The 24,548-nt window shown below is 41.2% G+C and overlaps 1 protein-coding gene across 3 annotated transcripts in view; it reads right to left on the bottom strand.

The window, feature by feature from the left end:
• The window catches only part of slit2 (slit homolog 2 (Drosophila)), a 283,375-nt gene that overhangs the window by 2,746 nt on the left and 256,081 nt on the right, over window positions 1-24,548 (bottom strand). For all 3 annotated transcript variants that reach the window (XM_042340949.1, XM_042340952.1, XM_042340959.1), the window contains 7 exons: window positions 15,462-15,555; window positions 13,922-14,059; window positions 12,824-13,064; window positions 11,243-11,373; window positions 6,334-6,488; window positions 5,105-5,393; window positions 2,529-2,740 (listed from right to left, as the gene is read on the bottom strand). In XM_042340949.1, the coding sequence (XP_042196883.1) occupies window positions 2,529-2,740; window positions 5,105-5,393; window positions 6,334-6,488; window positions 11,243-11,373; window positions 12,824-13,064; window positions 13,922-14,059; window positions 15,462-15,555 (1,260 nt within the window). The remainder of the gene's footprint in view (window positions 1-2,528; window positions 2,741-5,104; window positions 5,394-6,333; window positions 6,489-11,242; window positions 11,374-12,823; window positions 13,065-13,921; window positions 14,060-15,461; window positions 15,556-24,548) is intronic.

The raw sequence follows: 24,548 nt of genomic DNA, 5'->3' as shown, positions 1-24,548 counted from the left end.
CAGGAAGTATTTGGGAATTGGAACACTCCCAAAAATTCAATAGTTCATCCCCACAAAGGAAATTTGGCCAGGCATGTATCTGATATAATGATGTTAATACATTCTTTGCACATGTGTTACATATATATTTAATTTTTAAAAATCTGTTTCCTTAAGCCTATTGCAGTTCACTCCACTTATAAGGGACAGATGTCTGACTTTCTGTGACTTCTGAGCCACTTCTTCACTTGTGGAATGAACTAGGTTGTAACTATTTCCAGTTTGCTATTCGCACCTAGTCTGCAACTTACTTCCACTACCTCTCTGTCTCACTCCCTCTCTTTCCATCTTTAAGTCAAGCCTCAAATCCTACCTCTTTGAACCTAACCATAACCATCAACCCCTTCCCCTATCTCTCAGCGTCCAACCCCATCTCTGTGAAACACCCTGAAGCATTATCCTCCCTGAAGGGCACTAAATACATTGTAATTTGTTGTTGCTGATTTACACTTTTCAGTTTCTATCCTTAATAAATGCCGGATTCCGCATGAAGTGGCAGGAAATACTATGCTAGCCAGATACTGAAAACATGATGCTGTTTTGCTATGAACACGCAGTCAAGAAATGACAAGAAATGCAGGCTTCCATCACAAGTGTGGTTATGCTGGTCATGAACAGAAAAAAAACAATTATGCAACAGGTCACTGAAACCACTCATCTCTTAAGTGAAAAATTGAGGTGTGATGTGATAGTTATCACATTGTCCAAAATGGCAGACAAAGCTATGTCTATTATAATCGACTTGACCCTTACCTCCCATTACATCAGCACAATGGTTGGGCCCAAAGCCACTGTTATTGGAGGCCTGGTTGATAGGATATTTGTTAGTTCAGGGTATTAAGGGATATGGGGCAAGGGCGGATAATTGGACTTGAGGTACAGATCAGCCATGATCTTATAAAATGGTGGAACAGGTTTGAGGGTGAATAACCTACTCCTATTTCTATGATACCATCTTAGCTCCAATTGTTTTGGTTGAGTTAAGCCAGTATCCTGGATTCTTTGACATTGCAGTGTGCAAATTGGCTGCTGCGTTCTCCCAAAAACTAAACAGTCAGTAAACTTTACAGAATATCCTGCGAAGCGCTCTGAAATGTCTTCCTTAGGTGAAAGGCTTGGCATAAAATGTAAAGATTATTATTATTATTATCCTATGAACTGTCATTCAAATGTTAGCCAGCAACTCCTAATTGGTGACACACATCAAATTAAAACAACATTGGGGGTAGGGGAAAATATCACACCCATGGCAAACAGATTATTGTTCACTGGTCTCGACCACAATTTTCCACGATCTGATAACTACCACATTACACCTTAGTTTCCACCATTACGTCTCCAGTCTTCCGTTATGGAAATGCAAACCCACAAGCAGATGAGAAGAGCTATTCCTGTCACTAACTGCATGCTTAAACACTTATACTGACACAGCAAGAACAGCAAACTATAACAGAGTGGGAAAAAGGACAGGGAAAAGAATCTATTCAAAATCATTCTGGGAAATGGATGTCACCGGATTCAAACAAGGTGGTGTGGGGGTGGGGAAGGATTTTGGGAAGGGTGACTATGAGGAAGAGAGAGAAAGAAACTATTCACCCCTTTCCCAGTCATCTCACCTGCAAGAGGTGCTGTGATTGCTCAGTTGAAGCTGAGAGGTCAGAGGTAGAGTTTGTAATAGTGTTAAGTGCTGAATCATTGGTTTTGGCTGCTTAGTTCGAGAAGATATAGAAATGTTAAAGTGAGATAAACAGCAGTGAGGTTAAAAGTTGACAACTGAAACCTATTTAAAGGAAGGGCTTTCAAACTCATTTAATTAAAAACGCATTAAACCAAAGCATGCAACAAGTCAAAGGTTAGTATTTGCAAAGAGTAATCCAGCACACAGCCCAGCACAACATTATGTTAGTATGAGCCACTCAGTACAACTTCACTCAATTGCACACAGATTGATTCAACAATATTCCAAAAGCAACTTCAAAACAGGGAAACCCTAGACATTGCTCCTACACATCTGGTTTGGCCTTTCAACAGAACACAGAAGCACTGGTTTCAGAAAGAGCTACCAGACTTTCACTTGCGGGGTGAGGTGCACAATGAGTGACCAGTTACTTCACAGGCTAGCGAGTTCACCTTAATAAAGTAAAATACAGGGCATTCCTCAAATTATCTTGTTCAGGATATTATACATTCAGCATATTGGACAGGTAGCGCTTGAATGGGTTGAATTAGACCATTTTGAGAAGACACCAACAGGGTGGAAAATAATTCATTTCTGACTGACTTTAGTAATCTTGTGATTATATTATTTGATTAAAACCTGACGAGATTTGAATATAACATAACATAGAACATGACATATGATAATATCCATATTATCTATGAAAGTCACAGAGTTTTAGAAATTGTAGCTGCATTATATGGCAGACAGACCCACAGACACACAAACTCACACCCACACACACAAGTTAGTTAGAAGGAGCTGTCCATACCTTTGTCACAGTTCTCTCCAGTGTATCCACTATTACATTCGCAGTAGGGTCTGCTCAGGCTTGAGAGCCGGCATTTCCCATGCTTGCACCTGATGCTCTGACAGGGGTTAAAGAGTTCCTCTTCTTCATCACACAGCACACTTCTGAACCCTGGCTGGCATTTGCAGCTGTACGAGAAGGCATTGATGGGCACACAGGTACCACGCACACACCTGGAAACAACACACCCTTTAGTGGTTCATAAATCCAACCACAGTCTCAGAACTTCCTTTTCAACTTGCATTATTTTTGTGGAACCTACAAAGTTTCTACTCAAAGCTAGACTTGAGAGGGATGTCCCTGCAGATACTGGACAGCATGTGTATATTTCTTGAACGATTAATCACAACTTTTGGAAATGTGTTTGTAGCAGGAAATGGAAACTATTGGAATGAAGGGCAATAGAGCCACAAAAAAAACACACAATTGCCACCATAATGGGATTAACTAATAGTATCTCAGTCACTGACAGGAATCCAGTCGGTAAAAGGCGGAACATCAAGAACAAGTTTTGAGATCCTCATTCCAAAGTGTTGCACCAGGCTCCGTGAATCAATGATTCCCATTCTTGCCTAGCTCCACTGTCCCAAGCGCCTTGGGATGTCCTCCCGATGTGAAGGGCACTATACAAATGTAATTTTGTTGTTGTTGTCCCCAGAGGATCAAGTTCAAGGTCCTCATGCTCACTTTTAAAGCCCTCCATGGTCTTGCCCGATGCCACCTCTGCAACCTTCTAAAAACCCTCCAATCCACCCACTTCCTCCCTGGCCTGCTTCACATCTCCCGCTATGGCTGCTCCACTATCAGTAGTCAGACCTTCAGCCTTTCTGCCCCAGCTCTCTGGAACTCCATCCTGGATCCCTTCATCTTGCCTCTTCCCTTGCCTCCTTCAAGGTTCATCTCAAGATTTTTTTCCTTGACCATAATTCGATTACCTTCCCCAAATAAAATTGTCATTTAGTGTGTTGGGAAGTGGCTGTGTGCAAATTGGCTGTTGTATTCCCCTACAAAATACACAGTCACTATGTGGGGTCTACCCCACCTTAGCGTTTATTACTGTTGGAGTAATTTTCATAAAATGCACATTGGTGATTTTCACTATCACCCATTGGCGGGCGGGCCTTCAGCCTCTCTGCCCCCACCATCTGGAACTCCATCCCATAGTCCCTCTGACTCACCCCTCCCTTGCCTTCTTCAAGACCCATCTCAAGTCCCTCTCTTTGACAGTGCTTTCGATCACCCTCCTCTCCCCCTGCCCTCCACCCTCCCCAATCCCAACCCCCAGCTCAGACCTGAAACACTGATTGTCCAGCACTTTGGGACGTCCTCCTGATGTGAAAGGCACTATACAAATGTAATTTTGTTGTTGTTGTTAAGAAGAGGAGAGGGGAGAAAAGGGAAATTAAAAACATTGCGTCGCTGTAACAATAGCCCAAAATACTATTGCAGCGGACTAGGACGTTGTCACAAAGTGAAAGGTGCTATACATATGTAATTTGATGTCGTCGTTGTTGTATGGCAGGAATCTAAGCCTCCATTTTGTGCCAGTGGAGGAAAATTGAGCTTGGAGACTGGTGCAGCACCTCCTATCTGATATTTTTGCCTTCAAAACACACAGTCACTAACACTTTCCAGTAAATCCCATACAGCACTTTGAGATGTCCTCCCCACGTGAAGGCACTATATCAAAAGCAAGGATTATTATCATTTATTCACCCCAATAAAGAAATCTAATCACATAAACTGTTTGCTGGGCCTCCTCAACAGTGTTTTCAGTACGCCTCACAGGAATAATTGTTGTTTGCTCTACCAGTCTGTAATAATGAACAGACACCATACATTGCACAGAAATCCTGTCAGTCCACGCCAGGTCACTCTAATAATAAACTCTGAGGAAGGTCACAATTTATTGCTCATTTCCCAATTATCCATAAACATATACAGAACTATCCCGGCAATGGGGAATGGCTCAGTAATATTCTCGATTGGATCAAATATCGGATTTCAGCATTTTAGGGAATTTCAAAGCAGCAACAATTAACCATAATGATGATTGAGTGCAGTGGTTCAGAGCCTTGCTTTCCTGTCAGCTGGAGTCATTTTACAATAGTCCACTCTTTCCTTCTTTATTACTACCTGGTTAAAACACCAAGCCAGCTGCCAGGCTCGTGAGACGGAGAACACAACATGCTCTGAATGCTCCTCATACACAATCAAGGAATTATACAAAAGTGCTCCAAGGTCAGAAACATCTATCCTAAGCAGTCACTACACTTAGCAGTAAATACTTTTTTAAGTGAGATGTTTCAGGGTTATAGACACAGCATCGAATGCAAAGCTTATTATTATCATCAAATGCAAGGATTATTCATTTATTTATTGAGTAACTGATTTTGGGTGGGAATCTGGTAAGGTGGCTATGCCATCCTGGCTGGATGCAGTCATGTTTTTTTTGCTGGTGTGAGCGAACCCTGTATCAATGATCAGTCCCAGTATCAGTGATTAGGCATATGAAGCAAAGTTGCTGTTCCACTTACTTATTGCCCTGACATGGGTCGTTGGTTTGCTGGTCACAAAGCGATCCTGTCCAACCTCCTTCGCATTCACAGGTGAAGCTGGACTGCCCATTGACATGACACGTCCCATGCTTGCACATCTTCTTCTGGCAAGGTTCACAGCCTGGCACAATGCCTTCCTGCATCTGAACTTTCTGAAAGTCCTGCAGCTCGTTGTTGATATACAGGTTACGAATGCAGCCGTGGAAACTCGTACCATTCTGACCTGGTCCCTGGCGCAGAGCTGCCAGGTTGGTATTAATGGGCATCCCTAAACAGAGGAGCAAGAGCCTGGTGACTCATCTGGCACAGCAATTTCACAGTGAACACACAAAAATCACGAAGCAATATTCAAGCATATTCTAACTGGTGCAGCAAAGTAACTCATTTTCATGGTTCATTTCCTTCAATGATTAAGTCATTGTCACTGAAATCATCTTTCTATTTCATATGAGTCTTCTGTTTTTCATGTATTTTGTAACCTGCGTGAGGTCACACCCACGTTCTAATAAGGAAATGGGGCCAAATGACCCGCTTTGAGACACAAACGATCTCATCGTCTTATTCCCCTCTTTTTTACCGGAGTCCGGAAATATTAGTTGTCCGGAGTCCAGAAATGCAGCACAAGAGGAGATAAATAAACACATTTTTAATCTACGGGCCTTACTCCAGGGCTGCCGCATTCGTTTACAAACACACAGTCACTCCACTTCAAAATAAATTTGGATGGCATGATGAAACGCTATAACAAATGCAAGGATTATTGTTATAATAATGATTGCCTTTATTTATGTACCATTAATTATTATTAATAAGAATTCAAAATCATAGCAGCCAGCAAACAACTCTGGAGGTATGGCTTTTTTTTTAGCACTCGCTCTAGTTTTTCCGACTGTGAGTCGGGTCTTGAATGATCCGGAAAACTAACAATTCAACAGTATTTGTTGCTGAAGACAGTCTTATATCCAGAGACAAACTAGTCATGTAAAAACTGTACAAGTCTCCAGCAGTTTGAACGCTACACATATGTGGAAACAAACAAATTGTCTGATTTTAAACTACAACTACACATGACAGAGAGCATGGCATTGGGATGCACTTTCAGATTCTGTAAGCTTTAACACCATAAAAATTTGATTTGGCAACACTACTAATAATGCAGGATTTTTCCATGGTGTAAACATAAGTACAAATGGTGAAGACCTTCATACCTCCAACATAAAGAGGCGAGTCTTGGCTAAGTGTGGACTGTTTGGCTAAGTTGTTGATGCTCTTTGGGTTTCCTCCATCTACAGCCAGGGTCAGCATCTGATCGGCTGCCACCAGCTCCACACTGTGAAAGTTACCATCGTTGATTGTCTCCACACTATGGAAGGAACAAGAGAAATATATTGCTTGGATATTTTATACAGCACCAAATAACCGTTTAGATTTACATCCACTGGGACGTAAACCATAATAAAATGATAAATGTTTTGCAGTTTTTTATATTTATATTTACATAAATAAAATTGTGTTTATTAATATAAATAACCAAGAATATATTTTAATATAATTTATATAATACTCTTATATCATATATTTATTTGAATAATCTTTTGCTCTGATTTTATAATGAGGAATTCAATTCAAAATAAATTTATAGGAGGAAATCCCATTCCCTGTTAATTTAAAGAGAGAAATCTCTTTCTCTTTGATTTTATAATGGGAAATCCTCTTCTGTACAATTTGATAAAAGTTACATTTGCTGCAAAATCTACTATAGATAACAATATGTGAAGGTTTTGAATTAGAAATAAGATCACTATTTTAACAATCGACCACAAGTATCTGTTTTAATCTAATACAAGAGGCTGTGTAAATTCTCCAGAGAAATTCTTGGGTTGATTCCTCTTACCAACTCTGATATTGAATTTAATGACAATTTGTGACCAGATGTGGCCAATTGCTTTGCTTCATGATAAAAAAAACAGTATGCAAAGGGATTGAAATACAGCAAAGTATTTTGTTAAGCTGCATTTTTTTAATTAAATAGTAAAGTTCAAACTATGTAAGAAAGGCACTGTTTGTTGCAAATAAAGCACCTTTGTTAGGATCAAAGCCAGAGAGTTGTGTATACTGCCTTTATAATACTGCAGACTAAGAGTTCAGTTCTTCTCATTTACTTATTGTGATTTACTCATTTCATTAGCTTTTACACACATTTTCAATTAATGTTTGTCTGACTCGATCTACTGTCTCTTTGCTTGGAGATAGAGACTATGGTGTAATAAAGGAGTATAGGCTAGCTTGAAGCAAATCAACTTGAATTGGGAGAAAATAAGCACAGTCACTTCACAGTATATCTTGTGCAGCATTTTGAGATGCCCTCCCGATAGGAAAGGCAGTATATCAAATATAAGGATTATTATAATTATTAATACCAAAAGGGTAAGATAAAGAGAAGGGGAGAGAAAATATTTTCAAGACAGGTGTTTGCTGTTAGTAAGAGACAGAAGCATTGCTCAGATGCATGAGACACATCACAGTATAACAACAACTTGCATTTCTATTTATGCAGAACAAATACGTTTAGTCCGGTATTGTGTTAGGATTGCAGTAAATACCGGATGAATAGAGGTCACATCTCATGTCATTATTGATTCAGTGTAAAAGACAATACAGTGTGAACTCATAATAGCATCTGCCACCAGGAAGATACAAACTCCTTCTTTATAACTTAATAAATGGAACCTCTGGAAATACCTTGCTCTCGGCCCCTCCTCTATAAGTCTTCAAGTCTCATCTCAAAACCTATTGATTCAAATTTGCTGATGGTCACCTCTCCCTTCATCCCTCTCCCTTACTTGGTGTCTGATCCCATCTTTGTAAAGCACTCTCAGATGCTGCCCTTCGTAAAGGGCACTATATAAATACAAGTAGTTGTAATAACTCTACGAGACATTTTCTTCAACTAAAACTATTGTATATTTACTTGACTAAGTTTTCCTTGGTGGATGTGCAGAGTGGGTTCAGTGACACAACATTAGGGTCATATGTAGTGAATGAATTGAGTTGTTTTTGTGAACAAAGTTGTTATTACAGGAGCAATTACACAGCGAAGGACATGCCTTGCTTCCTGTCTGCTCCACTGGCAGACTCTTTTCAAAGATTGCACATGGGCCTCCCAAACTCTTCCCTTCACAAGCTGCAGATCATCCAAAACTCTGCAGCTCATGTACTCTCACGCACCAGGCTCCGCAACCCCATCACTCGCACCCTCGCCCGACCCCACTGGCTCCCCATCCTCCAGAGGATCGAGTTCAAGATCCTCGTCCTCACCTCTAAGGCCATCCATAGCCTTGCCCCTCCTACCTCTTTGACCCCTACCAACCTGCCCGCTCCCTCCGTTCAGCGGGCTCCGGCCTGCTCCATGTCTCCGCCTGACCCGTCCTACCATCGATGGCCGGGCTTTCAGCCTCTCTGCCCCCACACTCTGGAACTCCATCCCTTTGGCCTTCGCCTCGCGTCCTCCCTTGCCTCCCTCAAGGCTGGTCTCAGGACCCTTTTCTTCGACGTGCCTTCGGGCTCCCTCCCACCTCTCTGTCTTCCCTCCCCCCTACACCACCCTCCCCCATGCTCGGGCCCCGACAGCTGACTGTTCAGCGCTTTGGGACGTCCTCCCAACGTGAAAGGCGCTCTATAAATGTAATTTTGTTGTTGTGGTTGATGGGAGCATTGTGAGCATAGGGATGTCAGACTGTCAAATTCAGTCAGGCAAACATTCCTCGACTGCCTTTGCTAGGCGCTGATCAGCATAAGAAGTGTGAAGAGGATTAAAAAATAGTGTCTTTAATTATCCAGCAGTACTTCAGGGAGACAGATAGATGTTTTCGATCTCACTCTGATTTAACGGCAGATCATTTGTCAGAGAGACAATTCACTTACAACTGATGGGCAAAATGTGCCAGCCAAACCAGTGCCTTGGTTGTCAACTTTGCTCTGATGAGAGACCCAGCTTTCTGATGTGCTGTTTCTATTAGTACAAGGACAGCTTCGTTTGTGAGATTAAAGCCTTATTGGATCATTTAATCAGTCATCACTTTTTAAAACACAATTTGCTAGGGCTGACAAAAAAGGAAAGTGAGTTCTTTACAGCACAGCTGAGACTCAATCAGAATATTCAGATTTCATTGCCTTGAAACAAAGCAGAGCCGCCGTGCATACATGAACACTTCAGGGCTCGGGCACAATTATACTGCACAGTAGTCGTGCCATGCCTGCCTAAAAAGCCAATGCACTGGCTTCCTGGACAGGAGACACGGCAACAAATGATGAATGTAAAAAAGACAGGCACGAGCTCATCAAGGCATTGTAATTGAGTTAATTATAAGCGATATCTTTGTGTTACACAAAGCTACATCTTGCCCGAAGGACCTGTCATTATACAGTGCATGAGTGATGAATTGTCTAATTAATGCCTTATGGCATGACATTTCTCTTCCCCCCCCTTTCCTGACTCTGCAATTAATTTTCATATTATCAGCCTTGTTTGGTTCGATGGGTTCAGATGAATCACTTGGAATAAGATAGTTCCAAGGATACTGTCCGCAGTATGTCCTCTTATGAAAAACACATTCGCAGATTCATTTCACACCGAATGAACAAAATCCACTTTCTTTTTAACTCGGGGGGGAAGAGTTATAGATGACATTCAAACATTTAAAATTTGCAGAAGGCTGGTAGAGATTAGAACATTCCCCCACCCACCCACCCACCCACCCACCACTGACATCCCATACATTGAGCTTGCTAATCGATGCAATGGAGTCTTTGAAAACAAAAGCCCAATTAACAACCAAACTGAAGGTATTGTTTGATACGAACAACCTTGATTTCTTAATCCTATTGCTAAATTTAATGTTTTGGTTGTTTGGAGTTTCAGTTGCAAAGCAAATACAGAAATATAAGTTTCTTTAAATTATACAGCATTGTGCATCTTGTACTCATATCTGTCTTGCAAAGCTACTGTTTGTGTGTCTGTGTACAGCTGTTACACACCAAACAACCCGAAGTGCACATGTCTATAGCTCTTACACAGCTTTATGCAAAAAAATACAAATTTACATTTATATAGCACCTTTCACGTTAGGAAGACATCCCAAGGAGTTTAATAATCCTAGTTTAGTACCAAGCCTGGGGTGGGAATCAAGGGGGTGTGGGGAAGGGTGTAGTTTTATCCAACAGTTCTGCAGTATGTGAACCTCAATCTGTCAGTTCATTAACACACTGACATCAAGGTAGATGTATAGTGCATTCAGATGCACAAAGACTATTTTGCATTATTTTTCAATTTTGATTGAAACACAATTTATTAAATGGCTCTTTTGTAAGACAGCTCCAGAGCGCATTGTTTTACCTCAACAAATCCTGCTGATATTTTAAAGACTATAGTTCTGAAGTCAAAGAGCTTCCTTCATATGCATCAACAGTAAATGGAAAATTTACTGTGTTGTAGGGTGGTTGGCTCTAAGCTGTTTTTTTTAATGCTTTGCTGCTTCAAGAGTAGTGCCTTGATTTTGTGTTCTGAACGTATTTTGTGGCCGGATATAATTTTGGTCACTTCTCTCTCGTTAGAAAATACAGTAGTGTATTACCAAATACTGGCCTTTAGTTTTTTCGTACTCAATAACAATTTACATTTATACACAGCGTATACTTTCAATGCTTACCTCATAAGTCTTTTTATAAAACTGGGTCCATAAGATCCCAACTGGAGCTATATTAGGATGTGAGTGCATTCATTCATATGAATATAACTATGTGTTGTAGCCTGTCAGGGCTTTCACAATCACTGAGTGTAAGAGCAGAAAGGCAATGAGCTCCATCGCCACTTTAAGACATTGTCTACGAATAGGAAGCAAAACTGGACAACTTCTGGATGATCATGTCATTGGCAATGTCACTTCCTGTGCAGCCTGTGAAGAACATGATGTCTTCAGCGACTTGATGACCTGGAAGTCAGTCATTTAGCTTAAGTAAATGTCGGGATCCACACTGAAGTGAATTGTAACAGGATTCTACTGTATTTACATGGGGTCTCATCTTTCCAATACCTCCCCAGGATTGACACACACTCACCTGTAAATGGCTGAGGCTGGATATGTTCCTGTGTCATAACTGACACGTACGCGGCCACGGAACAGCTCCACGGCAACATGATCACGGTCTCCTTTGTACAGCAAAATCCCATTGTCTTCACCGGTGGCAACCTGGGAAGCAGAAGGAGTAGTATAGTTTAACAAATGGCACCTCGCAGAAAAAGGAAGCAAAGTACTGGAGGAGATGGAGGACATATGAACTGACCACAATGGACTTAGACATTGCCACTGGACGAATTTGCCAAGGGCACAGTGCAAATTAGGTTGGAATGAAACACACCGTTGCGTTGCAAAAATATTATGTTCCTCAAGAGGAACATTAGAATGACTAAAAAGATATAGGTCTGTTTCCTTGACGCAACAGCATTGAGTGTCTGGTTGTCTGTGTGTCAAATGTTTGCTCATCACAAAAATGTAAAATCTACACTTACAAACAACATTAAATATTGACTTCATTTTCATTTTTTTCATTTAGGGGACATTGCTGTGGGCAAATTGTAAATATAAACATTATAATTATTATTGATATCAATGCTGTACAGTTTTGGATTGTCCATAGAATCATACAATACTACACCACAGAAACAGACCATTCCCATCCATGAAGCGCTTTGGGATGTCCTCCTGATGTGCAAGGCATTATAGCAAATGTAAGGATTATTGTTATTATTTGATCCATCACTGATGATTTTCTCCATATGAGCCATCTAATCTAAACCCACTCTCCTGCTCTCACCACTTTAACAGTTCCTTATTTTTTTCTTGTTTGGTTCCCATGAAAGCTTCACTTAACATGAACACTGAAGCAACAATGCAAAGTGCAATGATATCGATCAACTTTAAGGAGATTCAACAACAACAAAATTACATTTGGAAAGCGCCTTTCACGTCGGAAGGACGTCCCAAGGCGCTGGACACACAGAGCTACGGACCCAAGCTGGGGGTCGGTATCGGGGAGGGTGGAGGGCAGCGAGGGAAGCAGGGAGATCAAAAGCACGGTTGAAGAGGAGAGTCTTGAGATGGGTCTTGAAGGTGGCAAGGGAGGGGGTGAAGCAGAGGGACTGTGGGATGGAGTTCCAGAGGGTGGGGGCAGAGTGGCCTGCCAATGGTGGGGGTGAGCGAGGCGGGGGGGCCTGAAGCAGGCCGGAGCCCACTGAGCAGAGGGAGCGAGCAGGATGGTAGAGGGTTAGGAGGTCAATAAAAGTAATCACAGATCTGAATGTGCATATTGACCACATTTCTTCAGAAACTGACTCCTGAGGTATGAAATTTAATCTAGTTCTTTCTCTGTGGGACCATTTGTTCTTAAAATTAAAGGTTGTTTAGAATTAAGAAAAATTCTTAAATTTAGTATTAATTTAAAAGCCACTTTTTCTACATTTTTAAAAAAAAACGGTTTCCAAATTAAGACTAAATTTAAGAATTTTCCAAAATCTATGTGATTTTAAATGTTAAGGCTAAATAAGTCTTACACACTAAGACCAGGGGAAATTTTGGACCAGGTATGACAAATGATCACAGAAGGACCAACCATTTTATTTCAAACATTTTCTTTTCGTACCTGGAGAGAGATATTAGGCTGAGGCCAGATTTTGGGTGAAGGGATCTGCAGGTAGGAGTCTCTGTTCACGAAGTTCACACTGATCAGCTTCTCACACTTGTCCCCCTCATAACCAGACAGGCACTGGCAGACAGGCTCGTTTCCAATCTCTATGCACTGAGCTCCATTCTGGCATTCAAAGTGGTCACAGGGGCTGGTGCGAGGTAAAACCATTGGGGGAGTCAGCTCACAGAACAGACCGCTGCGAAGAATCAAGAAAGAAACTCAGCTTAGCACTTATGGATAATCTTCATACAAATACTCCACCACATCAACAGATTCAGTAATCAGAGATCTGAGAGTAATTAAAATGCCAGCCTGACTCGTTTTGGTTTCATTTCAGAGTCAGAAGGTTGTGGGATCAAGCCCCACGTTGGAATTTTGGCTGACATTCTAATGTAATACCGGGAAAGCACTGGATTGTTAGAGGTACCATTTAACCTCTTCAAAATCCCATGAGACTGTTTGTAAAGAAATGTATCTTCTGGTATCCTGACCTCCAAATCAAAGTGGTCAGTCATTTCATGACTATTTATGGGACATTGCTGTGGGCAAATTGTAAATGTAAAGATTATAATTATTATTATAATAATTGGCTGCTGTGCTCGTCTGCAAATACACAATCAGTACACTTTACAGAAATTACAGTACCTGGTTTCTTACAAGGTCTATTATTACTTAACATAAAGGGAAACTACTTTGTAAACAGATACTAAACAGAGCGCTAGTGTTAGTGATCAGAAGTTTGAAGACTACAGCTATTGTCTGATCCCAATTTTGGCACACTGACAGGGAGGAAGGCTTGCCTCTAGTCACTAGGAGACAGCCCACATCACTGACATTCACAGTGCACTCCTCTACCTCTAGCAACTCATACAAATATCCCAGAAATTAATTTTGTCTCCATTCAGCCAACAAATCATGAGGCAGAGAGCAATTGCTGCTTGTCACATATATAAAAACGTTTCCACAGTAAGTCATAGATTTGTGCCTGCTCTGTGTACTGTGTATTACCTGCTACAAGTGACTTCCCCACCTCAACTCTTGCTCCTGGCTTACCTGTAACCCTCTGGGCATACGCAAGTGTATCCGTTCACTGCATCAATGCACTGTGCGTTGTTTTTGCATTTGTTCTCTTGGCAATCATCGTAGTCGATATCACAGTGTTCACCAACATAGCCAGGTGTGCATTCACATCTATAAAAGTCAGAAAATTAATCTCACATTGGTGAAACAACAACAAATTGGATTTATATAGTGCCTTTCACGTCGGGAGGATGTCCCAAGTTGCTGGATAGATGAGCTTGGGTTGAATTCAGGAGGGTTGGTAGTCAAGGGGAGTGGGTGGGGGGTGATGGAGGGGGTGGAGGACCGAAGCCACAGGCTTGAGGCAGGCGAAGAGGAAGGTCTGGAGAAGGTCTGAAAGAAGCTAAATTCACATTGAGTGTTAGTTGCTTGATTTAAAGGATCCCTTTATTGAAAGGTTGGTAGATTGTATTGGAGATACAGCTTGGCTCCTGTCCATGTTTCAAGGAACGCTGGATGCATGTGGCCTTGTTGGCAGTGTACACCGAATCTGAACAATATACCTGTGAGTGGGCGGAGCAATTATGTACCTGCAGGAAACAAGGAAGCACATCACAGCACCTGCTCAGGGCTGGACAACTTCCAACCTGCAACATCCATTCCTTATACAATTGCTGGCACGGTGGAGAAAACATGCAAACATTGTTATTTACAACACACAGCTCAAGCACACAGAAAATCAGGCAAAGATGTTGGGTTTATTTTGACAGACATTTGCTGCTTATCCAAGCTTCAACCAAAAGAACCCTGGCATTTTACTCAGTGTTCATCTTACAAATGTCACCTTTTGTTATTTTGGAATTACCTACATGTGTCACATGTCCTTACTGAGGTGGAGTCATGTTCTGTGTTTTCTTGTTTTTTGGTCAGTTGGGTGCCTGACACATGCAGGAACCCCTCACCACGCTGAAGAGTATCCAAACCAGATTCAGAGTTCCAAGCATCCCACATGGAAATTCCCGTGTTTGGAATGCCATGCACTCTCTTGCATTGCATGCTTCGATGCATGGCACACTCGGGCAGAGAGTTCTTTACAATTGTGAGTGACAGCGATAGGGACTGAACTGGAAGAGAAGCTCTCCTTGCATCGCAGGATTCATAGTGGACATCAAAAAATTGTGAAATTTGTTATGCTATTCTGACAACAATCAAATCCTGCGCCAATCATGGCTATCTTAGGACCTCAGTGTGTATAAATGGCTGCCATTTGCTTATCACTCGATAGTAATTACATGTGGAGTGTTTGAGGCTTTTGACACCATAATAATGCAAATACTGTCTTTCTCTCCCTTCTTCTCTCCCTTCAAAATTGAGGAACCGTCTTCGCATTAACCCACACATGTTTTAAAATTGAAAGGAATTCTAGATGTGCTTCTCATAGATTTCACACGGTGGAAGATCTCTGATTTGTTTCTGGTTCCTTCAACCTAGTGATACACTCTTTTAATGAGTAACTCATAAAAAACCCACAAGAAAACGTCAGGAACTTAGAATAAAGGTCTTCGCCACATACTTGAATCCCTTGGCAGTCATGATACACTTGGAGTCGTGCTGGCAGGAGTTCAGCTCTGGGGCACAGAAATCGAGTTTCTCTTCACACAGCTCACCTGGAACAGAAGGAGAAAGGTCTAAAAGGTTATTTCTGTTGCTGCAGGGAGACTTGAACTAAGCCTTAGAGTAATGAACAAGGTTCAGTGATGATCAACTCTAAACCTCAACAACTGGAGACAAAGAGAAAGAGAGAAATGATGGTCCCCATCTCTCTCAAAGTGCAGCTCACACGACGAATGATTTTATTATACACAGCAAAAAAAGGGGGATGTTTTTCTTCCTCAATCACAAAAGCCACCCCCACGTGATCCCAGCATTATATTATCCAATCATCCGGAACTAGTCAGTGGCTATCTTCACATCTGATACGGTGGAGGCACAAAGTAGGCTCTGGTTACTGAATGGGATTCTTTGCTTTCCTAGAGAATTTTTGATTATTCAAAGAATAGGTCACAGATTTCACATGTTCTTGTTCAGAATGTACATCATTTCATTAATTTGCTCTCCACACAATCAGAAAGGACTGCATTCTGCTAAATTCACTCCAGGTTCCTAATTCACTTATGTGTGCTGAGCACTGCAATAATTATAAAAACACTGTTCCATTTTACAGAGGAACAGAACTTGGCCATTTGGCTCATTGCTCCATAAGATGCTCTGTCATATTACTAGCTCATGGCAGCTTTAACATAATGTTATTTGTACTTTAAAATTATAACACTTTTTTTATGAATGTATTGGGGAAAACGTGAAAACGTATTACTAATCAAAGGAACACAGTAGCTAACTAGCATCAAAGTATTCACTTCCCAGAGCTTGCAGAGCAGAATTATTCTCAAAATTTATCAATTCAGTTGGAACATCAAGTACTTTCTGAATCTAAGTGTAATTCCATATGATCGTCTGAGTAAATACACTGAGTCGAAATCCCGTTGCACTTCAGCAAGCACATCATCTATAATGTGGTACATACTCAATAAATTCCTGGATTAATATAGAGTAATTGACACATTATTCATGCCCACGCAGTAAGTAGATAGATATGGCCTTTGATGATCACAGGTAAGGAATGGTTAAGAGGGTCTTATTTTATTTACCATGTCCTTAAACATTCTTTTTAAGATCAGCCAATCTAGTTTACTGATGTGATACAATAGACAAGAGGATCGGCAGAACGAGATGGGATTTTATCTAAATTCTGGGGATACAATTGTTGTATCCAGAATGGGATACAAAGGTCCCATGGGTGGGACCTTTCTTGGCGATTTTAATGTAAAAATAGTTACATTTTGGTGACTGTGTGGTGCAGAAGGTTACCATACTGTTCATCTGTGAGACACCTCTTGGTATCATCAGTTTCAATCTAGCACTGACGAATGGAAGGACAATTGCCAATTGATCTATTGGCTAAAAGAGATCAAAGAGTTGGTGAATCCAACGTTTAAGTGGACAACCAGATGCCTGCTCATAACAACAACAACAACAAGATTCCATTTATAAAGCGCCTTTCACGTCAGGAGGACGTCCCAAGGCGCTGCACAGTTGGGTCATGACCCGAGCAGGGGGGAAATGGTCAGGGTGAGGGGAGGGAAGGGAGGGAGCGAGGAGGGGGAAATGGTCAGGGTGAGGGGAGGGAAGGGAGGGAGCGAGGAGGGGGAAGAGAGTCGAGAGGGGAGCTGAAGGCTCGGTCAAAGAGAAAGGTTTTGAGACCGGCCTTGAAGGAGGAAAGGGAGGAAGCAAGGCGAAGGCACTGGGGGATGGAGTTCCAGAGTGGTGGATGAACTGAAAATCCACATTTTTGAAGGCACTGGGGGATGGAGTTCCAGAGTGGTGGATGAACTAAAAATCCACATTTTTGAGATCGGAATAAAGTTAGGCTGTCAGAACAGGAAGGGAGAACAATATTCTGGATCTAGTAAAGTTGTATCTGACCTGTTTCATACTGACACTCAAATTGGCTTCAAACCGTGGAGAAAATATAACATTCATGAGGTCTGACACCTTTCATCTTGACAAGCACAAATCACAGATTAGAAAACTGCTTCCTTTCTTTGACAGCACAACTGTGGACAGCAGCAACACATCTTTCTCCTGCCAACATCTGTTACAGATCACCTGCCTATTGCATTACATTCAGCATTCTTGTCAGTGAGAGACCAGAGAAACGCACAACCCCAACTGGTTGTGGGAATATGGAATGGACTGTCTTGAAGGCCATAGATACACAGTCACCTAAAGTATTGATGAGTGAGATACATACCTATTGTGTTTGCCCACAGAACAACAGTTACTCCACTTTGCACTTTGAAACAATCATGAATAGCCCTGAATAAAATTACCAATTTTTTCTCCATTAGATTGTTGGCCAGGACAGCAGGAGAAACTCAGTTCTCTTTTTGAATAGTGCCATGGGATCTTTAATAGCCAGACACAATTTCGGTTTAATATCTCATCCAAAGGATAGCACCTTCAAAAATGCAGTGCTCCCACAACACTGCATTAGAGCTTAGATTCCTGACCTGCAGCTTCAGTCCATACCTACTGAACAAGAGGCAAGAATCCTATCAACTGAGCCAGACTGACACTTAGTACTGGTAATATTTGAAGCTGACAGTAGGTTTCAACTAGCACTAATTGCTAACAGTAGTGATCTTTTACATTCAGTCTCCAGAAATGGAAAATCCCAATCCAAAAGATTTAAAGAAAAATACTATTAATAATCCTCACATTTGGTACAGCGCCTTATCATGCTGGAAGAACGTTTCAATGCGCGTCATGGGATTTACTGTGAAATGGAGTGACTGTGTATTTATAGATAAATGTGGCAGCACAATTGAGCACAGCAATGTCCCACAAACAGCCATGAAATGAATGACTAGTTTTATTTGGGGGAATTTTGGGCAGGACACAGGGAAAAACTCCCTTCTCTTTTTGAATAGAAAATATTGCTATTAGGTTATTTAATTCTCCCCCTACCCTGAAATTTCACTCACCAGTATATAGACCTCCCCTGTACTTTAATAATCACAAATAGTTATTCAAAAAGTATCAATTAAAAAAAAAAGAAAATAATGCTGAATGTTGGTAGAAGTGACAAAAGCTCTGCCTATGTGGAGCATCATTGCCTGCAGCTTGAGAAGACAGTGGCAATGATCGTTCAGGGGATGACTATCTGTCAAACACTGTCATATTTGCTCAGCGCAAAATGTACCATTGTAATTTCAACATTAAACGATGATATCGGTCATTAAATTTTCACCATTCCATTCCAAATGATACAAAACATTAAAAGTTTCATTCTTCCTTATGGCACATGTGCATCTTAGTCTATAATGTATACTGTGGTTATTCAAACGTACCTTTTACAGCACTAACCTATTTTTGACCCCATGTAGACCAATATGTGGAATGTAAGAGAATAGGACTCTGGCATTGGAGACCAGTCAATCGTGCAAAAAGACCCACAATGTCACTGGTGGCCAGTTTCTGTGTATAACTGCATGTTATACAGCTAACCTTAGGCTCTGTTATGTGTCCAATTCCAACATTCCCACTGAGTGACTATTCATTTGCTAGTTTATCTCCCCTGGAAGGCCTAGTTGCCAGCATCTATGGGTGTAAATGTTAAGGATTAAGCTTCAAAAGCTTATCTTGGTTGCAGAGGTGCAGATTTCCATTCCTGCAATACTGCACTCTCTTACGAGTGTCAGCCACATTAATCAACCAATTTCAATACAGTTGCTGTTAATGGAAAAGAGAATTTCATGTATATTTCAATCCTTTACTGCCCCTCCAGAGGTGTACTCTGTTTTTTTATTGTAATGTTTTGTTTCTACTGGGTATGCTGTAATTATACCATGAATCTTACCGCAGAGATTTCCTTTCTGCAGAATGGTGGTGATTATGCATCTTACTGCTTTCCAGTTTTCTGATAATTGCATTATTTATCTTACTTTTGCCAATTCATGGTGCTAGAGTTGAAATGTACTATTCTTAACTAGATGAATCAAAGTGACACAGAACTCACCAGAGGCCCCATTAAGTGACACACCAAATTGTTCAAGATCTCACACCTATAATAAAATGCCCTGCCTCAATAGCAGAGTGCTACAAAGCTACACAGCAAGTACAATGGAAAGTGAAGGACAAGAAAAGGTGTTTCATTCCACCATAATCCTACCTTAATCAATACCGCATTCAGCTTCTATCTGAAGTTTAATTTTTTTTGCCTCCGTAGCACATCCCCCCACCTCCGATGTCAGTAATATAGGTTAAACACAAAAATGTCCAAGCCCTGACTCTGTGGATATCACTTAAGACTTCTTTCTGTTCTTTCGTTTTATGTATCCTCTCACTAGTATGCTCATTTTCCTATTTTTCAACCAATCTTATTATTTCAATAATATCCTTCAATTCAACTGAGTGATAAAGGGAACGTACAGATGTCAGTTTACCTACAAAATCAGTCGCTTTGCTTGAAGGTAAGGCATTTTGTATCCATTCGATGTGATAAGGCTCTGTAAAAATCACATTATTTCTTTCTCTGTGTTAAAAATAGGATAGTTAGATAGAGACTGGTATGGCGACAAAGGGCAATCATTTCTCTGTACCAATGAGCTAATGAGGTTGAAAATGTGATAGGCAGAAACCAGAAGTCACTGTGATTTACGGATTGTGAATGAAATTGTTAACGGATCCTCTAAAGCTGTTGCACAAAAAAAATGTGATCGCAAAGACTGGGAAATAAGATCTAGTGGCTCTGCTTCATTTCAGACCTTTTCTCAGACCTTTCAGGCTTTTTTTGGCTAGAAACATGGCAAGAGCTAAACCCTGACTCTAGGAGTTGCCTTCCCCAGCCTCCGGGATCAAAGATTTTTGGCAAATCTTTACCCGTAATTTTAACAACAACAAATTGCATTTACATAGTGCCTTTTACGTCGTGAGGACAACCCAAGGCGCTGGGCTGTCGAGGGTTTACACCTTAACTTCATTCTGGAACCTTAAGTCACAATTAAAGTTCTTTGACTTTCGAGCTTGCAATAATCTTATTTTGGACTCCGGCAACACAAGGACACAGCTTTTCACTGGCCGATGGACCGAGAGATTAGTTGTATCTGAACCTGCATTTTATTTTTCACACTGAAACATGAAGAGGGCTTTTAATTTGGAGGACTGTAGCTTGACCTGCATGTCCCTATCCCTATCACCAGTGTGGTGCTGAAATAATAAGAAAGTAAATTTACTGTAAGTGTGAGCGTTGGGGTGGGGGAGGGAGAGAAAAATAAAACATGCACCTCATTTCCAAGGAACAAGCGGGTGACAGGCACAAGAGAGAAACAAAAATGGTCCTTGTCTAACAGCAGGATGGAAGGACAAAAGGGGAGAAACAGACTGCAACTGACCTTTTTCCACCTCATTCAGATTAGCAGCTTGGAGTGACAAGAGACAGAAGAAACAAGAGATTTTCTGAGTTTACTCTTTTCAAAACATTGCAACAGTACAATGCAGCAGAGAAAGTATCAGCTCAATAATTGTTCTTGGTTTTCATGCAAATCCGTCCTATGCAATTCCATTCTCTTGTCGTATTACTATTCTACACTGTTTCCTCCTATCGCTGATGTCCCTCCGTTAGCTTTGCCAAATCCCCCATGGGTCACAGCATCCATTTAAACCACCACCTTGGTGTAGATCAACAACTATTTTCCTTTATTTAACAACCTGTTCAGTGGGTAATGTGATTGGAAAGCCCTTCCTGGAACAGTGGTTGGAGGCAGAATCCTTATTAGATTTTAGGAGTGAATTAAATAAATATACAGAAGGAAAAATATAAAAGTGTATTGGAGAAGCTAGAGAATGGAACTAAACAGATAAATGTTTTATCTGGGGAGAAATTGGGAGAAATTCCAGTGGGTCTTAGATCCACTGTATTTATCTAGCATTTTAGAGCATCCAAAATTTGGCAGGTTGTTGAATTCAACTTTGAAATTTCACCATCCAAGGATGCACACTCCATCTCACTGAGCCAGTCCGGAACCTTGGCATCTTGTTTGACGTTCAACTGTCCTTTCTACCCACATCTGTGCCATAACCCGCTCTGCCTTCCCCCACCTCCGCAACATCGCCCGGCTCTGTCACTGCCTCACACCTCAGGCCACCAAAACTCTCATCCATGCAATTATTTATACATCAAGGCTCGACTACGTCAACTCCCTGGTTGTCGGCCTCCCCAACTTCCTCCACAAGCTGCAGATGATTCAGAACTCTGCAGGTCATGTCCTCTTCCGCACCAGGCTCCGTGACCCTAACATCCCTACCCTCGCCTGGCTTCAATGGTTCCCCATCCCCCAAAGACTAGAGTTCAAAATCCTCGTCCTCGCCTCAAAGGCCCTTCACATCCTTGCTCTCCCTACCTCTGTGACCTGCTAATGCCATATCAACCTGTTCTCTCTCTCCGCTCAGCAGGCTGCGGCCTGCTCCACATCCCCCACCATTGGCGGTCAGGCCTTCACCCTCTCTGCCCCACCTTTTGGAACTCCATCCCAGTCCCTTTGTCTTGCTCTCTTCCTTGCCTCCTTCAAGGCACGTCTCAAGACGCTCTTCATCGACTGCACTTTCAGCCACCCTGCTACCTCTACCCTCTACCCTCCACCCCTCCTGATCCCAATCCCTATTTGGGTTAAAATCCCTAACTGTCCAGCGAGTTGGAACATCCTCCCAACGTGAAAGGCGCTATACAAATGTAATTTGTTGTTGTATTCTTGACTTGGAAATCAGTTTTCTGTTATTCTTAAAATGAAGAAAAAAGGTTCTCAGCAAAGAAATGACCCTGGTCACCTTCATGTGCACAAGCCGTCACTGATAGCACTTCAGCCATCAGTAAGAAGCACATACAGTAACTCCGAATGCTCTAAAATTGTGCCACAATACAGCTAAATTCTACTGGGTGTTGCACAGAGAATGAAAGATCCAAAACAGTGAGTCAACCTAGCAGGGATCAGAATCAAGCCACAGTAATTCAAAGCGGATGTAATCAATCTTTGCAATAGATTTGTTTTAATGCAGCCATTTCAAAGGTGCACAGTCTTTGTTAAAGCAATTTGGGCAAATGTTCTCTTGTTCATTTACAAACACAAATTCCAGTATTGTACGTTGGGTCAAAACATAATGCAGCACAAATGTGCATCGCATCTTCCTTGTAACATATTGTGTGCCCTCTTCTAATTTCACCATCAATATAAAACTAAGCCAACATTTTGTCTTGATGACAATTCCCTTTTGGTGCATTTATCCCCAAGTTCCCTTTCTTCCTTCTTTTCAAATCTGCAATAATGCACCAAGTAAAACCATTCAAATTATTGCTGCTCAAGCTAGACATGGACCATAAGACTGCAAGTTCCACTTCTATTCCCTTCACCCCAACACTCCAGCAATGCAATGTTTTGTTCAATCAGATGCCAGATGTGCAGAATTGCAACCACCAGATAATGCAACAGTAGTCGGTTTGAATGCTACCACATACAAGCTGGTTTAACCCTCAGCTGTACAATGTGTCAAACAGCTAAGAAGTTTGACAGCCTCACCACAGTCACAACTACATGTTTGACACAACCTTTGCTGGGATTCAGAAAGAGGAAACCGAGCGAGAAAGAGAGATCCTTTAGGCTTTGCTATTAAAGCCAGTACTTCCTTTTATCCATTGAGTGTTCACTCCACACACCTTAGTTACCTGTATGATACAAGTCAAAAACAAGACTCAGCTAGTTATATGTTATGTCATTATATACCTCAATCGCTTCTAAGTCCATGTGATGAATCTGTACAGCATTAACAATCATTGCTTGTTCAGTCCCGAACTCATAGTCAGAGTATAGCGGGTGACAAATGGGAGCAAAAGGTTATTTTAGCAACAATCAGCTAACCTGGGTTAAAGCATTCATTAATGTACAAATCTGCATTTTTTACAGTCAGGTGATATTTACACGACACATCTAGAATAACTTCAGGAGTTATTTAAATGAGTTATTTGAGAAAAAACATAAATGGTAAGACTATTACTGTAGTTATTGGTATATAGAGGTATCACTAGACAATACTCACTTCCAATTTTACTACAAAATGTATTCAGTTAGGTGCAATGCAAGTCACTTTCCTGTCCTGAAGGCACAAACTCGTACTGAGGTACAATTGCTTGGCAACACAGTTCATCCTAACCCTGCTCTCATCCTAACATCCACACGTGAGGATAAGTAGTGGAAATTTTATTTGATTTGTTTCTCTTCCCTAGTACAGCCACTAATACCTAGGCTGAAGCCAACAACAGATCAAGGTTCAAAACTGGGACTTTCCAAATCTCTATGGCTTAATTTTACAACAGGCAATGTTTATTTCCCAACTGAAGTATGAAATAGCACAGTTTAGAGAGATCATCAACATATCAGAACTTCTTGAGTCTACCCAAAATCCATGGAATAAAGTACAAATCTGCAAAATTTCTAATTTCCAAATAAATCTGAAAATTCTCATTCCGGCTGTAAATCATATATTATGAAATAATGGAGTGCCTTGGCAATTTTCTATATCAATGGATCTTGATTGCAGTTTTGACTGAACCCATAGGCCATACATCACTATCTGAGGTAGGTTTTCTGTGCCTGGAGTAAAACAGATTATTCCAAAGAAAATATATAGTAAAGAGTTACAAAATTGGAGAGGTCCAACACTGAATGAAGCCTTTGTTCCTGGCTGTACGTGGTTAGTGCGTGTGGTACAATTACCTCCAAGTAGTTTACTGGTGGCCTCTTTTAGCCATCTCTTATCTGATCATTTCATATTGTGCATCACTGTACAAACCATGCAGAGATCTGCCTTTCAAATCTCCACATTGCTTTGTTCTGTTATGTCATACTTACATCGCAGTAGAAAATCAATAGACTATTGTTTATGCTGTAGCTGCAGTGTTTTTTTTCCCTCAAACAGCTTACCACCTGTTAGATGGGGGCCAGTCACAACACATCTCCAGTCAACCAACAATTGACTCCCAATCGGGCTA

Source organism: Callorhinchus milii, unplaced genomic scaffold, assembly GCF_018977255.1.
Source record: "Callorhinchus milii isolate IMCB2004 unplaced genomic scaffold, IMCB_Cmil_1.0 Scaffold1, whole genome shotgun sequence".
Lineage (NCBI taxonomy): Eukaryota > Metazoa > Chordata > Chondrichthyes > Chimaeriformes > Callorhinchidae > Callorhinchus > Callorhinchus milii.
The sequence above is the reverse complement of the archived record's forward strand: the minus strand, read 5'-3'. Positions and strand labels throughout refer to the sequence as shown.